Here is an 8,641-nt window from a genome sequence, read left to right on the forward strand (position 1 = left end):
TTGTAAAGTATCATACAGATTGTATTTACCAAGTTTCTGTTTAAAACTATTACTAACAATGTTTCATAAACTGCATTGTGGGATTGTGAATTCAGGTAATTACAGCTGCTGTACAGTACTTCAGAATATACTTGCAAATAACTTTCCAAACAACTGTTAAAAATACTTTATTGTAAAGTACTGGTAAGTAACCACCTGGAAGTTGGTTACTTATTCCAGGTTCCTTATTCACGATGTAGTTGACAAAGCAGCATGTCCATTTCCTGTGTGTCCTTTTTTGCTCCTTCTTTTAAAAAAAAATATTAATAACAAATCTGTATCAGCAGCATAGCAGTACTCCATATATTACCTGCTTGTTTTGCCCCATTTACCCCCTTAGAAACCTTGCTCACTAAATATAGAGGTATCCCTAGATTACTGTTTCCTCGCTGCAAAAATTTTAGTGAGCAAGCCATACCCCACGAGCAGAACAACCCCAAAATGTACCCATTATAACCAAAGCAGTGGCATGGGGACATGTCTTTTGATGTCCCATATATGTAGCCACTTAGACGCTGCGATCCCTAAATATTTTGGTGTGTTATGATAGGTTATCACCCCCTCTTTGAAAAAACACTAAAGATTTTAGCGAGCAAGCCGTACACCCCACCAGCAGCAGCACCCCAAAGAATAATCAATTAAAGTGCATTGCTTTAACTTGTTCATAAACAGGGTCCAAAGTATGATGCTAAAGTTGGCTTCTTATTCGCCAGCTTTTTATTTGGCCAGCTTGTTTTTCACATTCAGCTTGTTATTCACATGCCAGCTTCCTATTCTCACTCCAGCTTGTTATTCGCATTCCAGCTTCTTAATCACATCCCGCAAAAGCAACACAAATTGAATAAGGGTATTTCAGGGGTTAAATCGTTTTGGGCCACTTATTTCAAAGCTGATTCTCACACGGGGAACCCCTCTATGTCACCTATATGTTTATCCTGGCCTACAAATTGATTATGACACGAAAACAGCAAAAATTATACAGTAATCCGGGACGTCATCATTTGCACAGACTGTCACTCAGTAAGAGTTTCCGCTTTCATCCAGTCTGCAGTAACGAGGTGTGAACTCAAAACATATTTCTATCTATATGACCATATGAAAATATATGACTTAAGATCCAGAATTAGATTTAATTACAACACATTACTAATTGTCAACTGAAAAGACATTTGTGTTTATTATTATTATTATTATTATTATTATTATTATTATTATTATTATTATTATTATTAGTAGTAGTAGTAGTAGTAGTAGTAGTAGTATGTATATATGTATGTATGTATTAATTTGGCTGACACCATTATCTAAGTTGATTTACAAGATTTAAAATAGAAAATATAAGATGGTATTCAAAAATATTTTTAAAAATTATCGTTATTATAATAGTATTACTATTATTAGTAGTAGTCTCAGTAGTAGGCTACTGGTCATAATAATGCACTGTACCAACTGTCCCAATTTTTCCAGGACAGCCCTCTTTTTAGGTGGCATGTCCTGGTGTCCCACAAGTTTAGTCAAAGCTGATTAGGTATTTTATATGGGAGATCAGAGATATAGAATAAAAAGCAGAACAACTTGAAGGATCATTTTCTAACCAGTTAAGAAATATAGCATTAAAATATTTACAAACAATTGACAAACCTTAATAATGATTTGCTTGACAAATAATTTTTTAAAAATTTTTTTTCTCCAACTTTATCAATTTATTTAAGTGACATGACATTCATTTATATATATATATATATATATATATATATATATATATATATATATATATATATATATATATATATATATATTTTTATTTTTATGGGCCAATTAATATAAATACAGATGTGTATCGTTTCTGCTTTGCATCTGAAATGTATTGAATCCTATTAATTTGCAGTGAGCCCATTCATGTTCACACTCATCCTGCAATCTCAAAAAATTCTACGTTCAGGAAAGCCCCCGTCTTCCGGATGAACTCATGTATCAACACAGTCACTAACTCTCCTTACTAAGCTTCCTCTGACGAGGTTGAGGTCTCTGACTTTTCTTTTAATGTTGTAATGCAATGAGTAAAAATGCTTTCTTTTTCAAATGTTTATTAAACAATAGGGGTAGTCTAGGGTGAAATTAAACTTAGACGCGTGACGTGATCTGTTGCGGTATTTATTTCTTAACATTTTTGTCAACAGTATGACTGTAGTAAATTGTGTGACTGCGTCCACAATAGCAGACTATTTTAATTACTACTATTTTGTAATATGGTAGCCTTAATAAATAACGAGACTTTTTAGTTGTAATTTCACAATTTCCAGTTACATATTTTACTCACTCTTTTTTTTCAGGGGCGGATCCAGACTTTCATGAAGGGGCTGTGTGGGTCTGGTGGGTGGAGTACAGTTTTACGACGATGCCCACCTTTTAGCGCTATAGTCAAATGTGGATTTCATTGAACATATGGTGATAATAATAATGCACTACAGTACAATTTCCAACGTCTTGATAATAAAAACAAGCAAGCATTTTTGCTGTGCCAGTGAAAATGTATATGGGTTTATGTACTACAGAAACGCTATAAATATGTTTTTGTATAACGCTTTACAGGTATGTCACGAAAGTGTTTGACAGTTGGGAAATCCTAAACCACAGAAAGAAAAAGCCAAACAAAAAGAAAATAAACAGTGCCCCCTAGTCGTATATTTAAAACACACAGGATTCAGTTAAAGTTAAATTTTGGATATGACGCAGATATTCCATATGTAAAACAATACTAAAAAAGAAGTAAAATATTAATAATATCATCAATGCTACATATTTGTGTTTAGAGAAGTCTTAATTTTTTTTAAGGGAATACCATAACAATTAAAAATTATAAATATATGTCTAAAGTATATGCTATTCGTATTAAATGTACAAAAATAAACTCATTAATAAATAAATAAATGGATGAATTAATAAATAAATATAACGAAGCACGTATATACACAATAGAAAAAGTGTATTAACTGATTATTTTGTTTTCTGTAAGTAAAATGAGCTTTCGTATAATGTAATGTTATATACATAAATTAATATACATGTAAGTTATATTTAAAAAAACAAAAACAAAAAAACAGCTCGAAGGATTTCATCAAATAAAACCTTTAATTACAAAATTAAATGTAAAATCGTAGGCAAAATGTTTTGTTTATGGAGTATTGCTTGGTCAGCGAGAAATCTGGGAACACTGCCCTGCCCCAAAAACAACTTCCTTCCTTTCTCTGATCAGAAACCCGATCTCTTATAAAGCTGGAGCACTCTTGACTTGAAATGGAATGAAACGGGTGCAAACTGAGGATATTTTAAAACGACTTCTGCAAAGAAGAATTTACGAAGAATATTATTAAAACAGTAGTTTGCATAAACTTTGTCTCTCAGAATGTTCAAGGAATGGGTTACGGTTATTGCTGCTGCGATTCAGCTGTTGTTATTACAAGTAACAGGACAGTCACCGAAAAGCGGCTTGTGTATTGGGAGTGATTGCTATACCATACACCAGGACTCCAAGACGTTTCAGAATGCGAATGATGTGTGCAGCAAACAGCAAGGACATTTAATGACAGTGCGATCAACAGTGGCCAACGATGCAATGTCTATCCTGATTCCGAACGAACACGGAGATTTCTGGATAGGCTTGAAACTTCCTAAAGGACAATGCACCAACTATAACACAGTACTAAGAGGGTACGAGTGGGTAACAGGAGATGAAAGCACTAATTTTTCAAATTGGAAAGGCAATGATTCAACATGCACTGAGCAGTGTGTTTCCGTTTCCAGTGATCTAAACTGGAAAGAAAGACCGTGTCAGGATAAGGTGGCAGGATTTTTGTGTGAATACAATTTCAATAAAACATGTGACGCTCTACCCCCAGGTACGGACAGCTCAATTCTATACAGCACACCACTAGGCTTTCAGGGGTCTGACCTTCTATCACTTCCACCGGGAAGTACCGCAACCTGTTCACCCTCTGATTTCAAAGTGTACTGTTCCACTAAAGCTGATGGCAGAGTTGAATGGGAGATGGGTCCTTGGGATTGCCAAACTAATAATGGTGGCTGTGAACATCAATGCCAAATGAACAACAATCAGCCCCAGTGTAGATGTCCACCAGGCCATGAACTAAAAGATAATAAGATGACCTGCACTGAAATAGATGCATGCCGCATTGCAACTTGTGAGCATCTGTGTGTCCCTCATAAAGACAGTTACATTTGTATGTGTAAAGACGGATATGAACTGGATCTGGATGGCAAGCGATGCAGAGACATTGATGACTGTAAAATGGGACACAATCTTTGTGACCAGGACAGGGTGTGCGAGAACACACCTGGAAGTTTCGAATGCAAGTGCAAATCTGGGTTTGCCGAGGAAAATGGGAAATGTGTAGATGTCAATGAATGTAACTTAAAACCCTGTGAGCATAACTGCATAAATGTACCGGGGAGCTACCGGTGTTCCTGCCTTGAGGGGTACATTCAAGACAGTGGAGACCATCGCAAATGTAAAAGGCAGTGTTATGCTTCTGAATGCATTGCAGAATGTGATCCAAATATGAGCTGGCAATGTGACTGTCCAAATGGATTTGTATTGGACAGCAGGGAAAATTTATTTTTATGTGTTGACATAAACGAATGTGAGACAGGGACCTACTGTGATCAGCTGTGCAATAACTCATTTGGAAGTTTTACGTGTTATTGCCGCGAAGGATACTCTCTTGGCAATAAAGGGGACTCCTGTGTTTCTGAAGATACTGAAGAAGGTTCCGGCACCACAAGCATTACTCCAGTCATCAGTGTTTTTACTACCCCCACTTCAAACAGTACTACAAAGGGAGAAAGTATTTTGACACCCGGAGCTCTTCTTGGAATCATCATTTGTATCGTGGTGATGATTTTGATTCTCGTTTTCCTTGTGCACCACGTTCTTAAACAGCGTGTAAAATGGGTTGCGTCATCAGACTTTAAAAGCAGAGGCGCAGAACGAGAAGTCTGCCTTCAACAGGTGACAACAGAGACATACTCAAAAACATCTTCGTTTGAAAGAAATTTAAAAACAGAGACATAAGCGTTTTTTACCAGTTAACAAAACTGAATCGGCCATTTCTTAAAAAGTGTATGACCAGCTGTAGCCTAAATGAAATCTTAACTGTCATAAACATGTTTAGAATTACATAAATAAATAAATAAATTTGGCGATCAAATATGAAATAGAATGCACGGCAAAATGCAAAAAGGGTATTGGTTGTAAAAAGTTATTATTTAATTGAAAAGCTATTATCCCATGTAATTAAAACGTATTTGAGTTTACTTGCATGGTCAAATATTCTTTTTTGCTGACTTACATATTTGAGTTGCAGCATTACTAAACTTTTTATGGGCAAAGACCACCAGTATTTGGTCACGCTCTCCAATAACAGTAAAATACAGTACCACAGCTTTATGTGGCAAGAAGACGTTATCTTGATTTTACACCATCACGGTAAAAATAATTTAAAGGAATTAAACACAATCTTATACACCAGATTTTTTGAACACCCGATTCCTAACAAATATAACACGCGTTTATTTTGCTATCAACGGTCGCAAACATTGAATTGAAATGAATAAGATGTGACTAAGTATTTAAGTTTTGGTTTTACAGTGATGTACTTAAACAGTCACACACAATGTTTAATTGCTGCAGTGAATTTCTATATTCACAGGATACTTTTCTAATTTGCTAATGTTATGATACAGTAGATTTGAGGTTTAAAATATATCCTTTAAATGTAATGGCGCTACAGTCAAGCATCGAAATGTCCACCATACATTGTAAACCAAATGTTTAAAATGTACCTTATTTTAAGCACACAGGGTTGTTAATAAGCGGTATCTACAATACTGTAGATGCCGCTTATTAGCAACCCTGATAAAGACAACTTTAGGTTATTAACATTTTTACAGGCACCAATCCTATCCAGTATGTATATAGCTTTTTGCTTATTAACAACTTTCGTATAATGACAACTTTTTGATGGCTACCAAGAGTTTGCTAATAAGCAGCATCTACGATATATATATATATATATATATATATATATATATATATATATATATATATATATATATATATATATATATATATATTATGTGTATATATAATTGTGCACACAAACATATATACACACACTATACATATACAACATTATTAACAGTATGGACTCACTGAACATTGTTTAACCAATATTGTTTATTTTGTAGAAAAAACTCACTTAAGAGCCTTCTTTTAAAGTTATCTTTTACACATACAATAAATCAGACATTTGGTCATGTGTATCAGGGGACTATATGGTGTACCATTATTTCAAACATCTTTAAAAAGTCATCCTTTCAACAATCAGTCATTCAAATTTGTGACAATATATTAATAATAATATTTATATAGCGCCTTTCATAGTGGAACACCATTACAAAGTGCTTTACAAGATACAAGACTAGGGTGTGTGAACTATGCATCAGCGGCAGAGTCACTTCCAACAATGTCTCACCCAAAAGATGGACCACAAGTAGGTTAAGTGACTTACTCAGGATCACACAATGAGTCAGTGGCTGAGCTGGGATTTGAACTAGGGACCTCTTGTTTACAAGGCTGTTTCTTTAACAACTGGACCACACAGCCTCCTCTATGTAAATAAAAAAAAAAAAATACCCAGACAATTTAAATACTCAATAAAACGACACAGCAGGTGGTAAAAAAAAAAAATTATAAAATTAAGCAATCACCAACTGTATTACATCCTGCTGCACATAACCTAATGGAAGTTGGCTGGGCTGTGGATGAATGGCAAAGAATGGCTCACTGTTTCTGTCTGTCACTCTCCACTCCCCAGCACAGACTACTGAAACAGCCCCACCCTGATCCAGAGGTGTGCCCTATTTCCCCTGTGTTTGCATGCCTCGATTGCCAAAGACCAAAGTCTGCAAACTATTTATGACTAAATATAAACTTACAATACAAGTCACCCTGAACAGTGACAGAAATTAACTGTGGGATTACTTCAAGTCAAAATAGTAAATTACAAAAACTTAACTAAAATTAAGGCATGGACCAGATCAAAACTTTGAACCACCTGCTAATCACAAATTACAAACTTGGTACTGATGGCGGCTTTTTTGCTTGTGAGAAGGTTATTCCTTCTACCCCAGAACTATTAGTACTGGGTTTGTAATTTGCGGTTAACATATGGATCAAAGTTTTGATTTGATCCAGGCCTAAATCTTAAGTAATGAAAACTCCAATACGGCTGCAATAGCAAGTGACAAATCAGCTGCAGTCAGCTGCACACAATACTTCCCGTTTCAGGAATTTACAGTATTCTACCACAGGTAAATAATTAAACATGTGCAAAAGAAGAAAAAAACAAACTGAACATAGCTGTAATAATATATTTTTTGTAAAAATGAAATGATACCCAATACTGTATTATTTTGACATGGTACAATGTAATTGGTTGTCAGGTTGTACATCATACATTTAAAAATCTGAAATGGTATCATTTCCTATAGTTATATAGACCTTGAGCTGGTGTGGCACTTTTAGATTGGTTGTCAAGCAACCATTCACATTCTACCATGTCAAAATAATACTGTATTAGTAACATTACATTTTACACAAAATATATTTAGTCATCATGTATAATTTGCATTATACACCGACTCTTTCCTCTGTCAGGCGTCTCCACAACATCCGAACAAGTGCCTCCCTAGCAGGATCCTATACCACTACCCACGTTCAAGGAGTTAATCCTCGCCGATCCAAGCGGCTCCGAGCTCAGGATACCTCTCCTGAGCGACTGTACTTTAAGGACTGGACTCTCAACAAGCTGATAAAGACCCTCCTCAAAAACGTCACCAAAATCCCGGCAGGGAGCAATCAAAAATTCCTTTTCATTTTTTTTTTTGCTAATCCCAGCAGAACCTATTTTTCCACCCAAGAAAACTCCCCAGCCGCGCTCAGCTGTTCAGCGGCCCAGGTTAGACAGCAGGCAGACCATCTCAGAGCAAGCTAACCCCGCTGCAAGCACGTCATCACACCATCAAGCCGCTCCAGCCAGTGAAACTGAACAGGAACATTCTCACATTTTCAATGAAATAAAAGCATTCATGCAAACACATTGAGTCGGTAGAACTTGGTGAATGTATGCGGAGTAGCCCAGCTAGCCACAGTACACATATCAGTCTATGAGGCGCCTCTAAAGAGGGCCCATGACGTAGCTACTCTTCCAGGTGGGGGTAGGCCGGCAGCAGCATATGCAGTCGAAACTGTATCCACAATCCAGTGGGACAGTCGTTGCTTCAAGAAGGCTTGACCCAGGGTCCTTTCACCATGACAGACAAAGAGCTGGTCAGACTGAAGCAATGCTTTTGTCCTATCCACAAAACATTTCAATGCTCAAACTGGGCAGAAGAAATTCAATCTCCGATCCTCCTTCGAAGCAAAAGGAGGGGGATAGAAAACTTCTAGTTCCACTGATTGATTCAAGTGGAAAGTCTTAACCAACTTAGGGAGGAAAGCGGGGTTTGTGCGCAATGATGC

At 36.2% G+C, this 8,641-nt stretch overlaps 1 protein-coding gene across 1 annotated transcript; it reads left to right on the forward strand.

The window, feature by feature from the left end:
* Positions 1 to 3,314: 3,314 nt before the first annotated feature.
* LOC121315945 (thrombomodulin-like) lies at positions 3,315 to 6,132 on the forward strand. The gene has a single exon (XM_041250569.1). The coding sequence runs from the start codon at positions 3,446 to 3,448 to the stop codon at positions 5,129 to 5,131; it is 1,686 nt and encodes a 561-aa protein (XP_041106503.1). The 5' UTR covers positions 3,315 to 3,445; the 3' UTR covers positions 5,132 to 6,132.
* Positions 6,133 to 8,641: the final 2,509 nt, after the last annotated feature.

Source organism: Polyodon spathula, chromosome 5 (genome assembly GCF_017654505.1).
Source record: "Polyodon spathula isolate WHYD16114869_AA chromosome 5, ASM1765450v1, whole genome shotgun sequence".
NCBI classification, from domain to species: Eukaryota; Metazoa; Chordata; class Actinopteri; order Acipenseriformes; family Polyodontidae; genus Polyodon; species Polyodon spathula.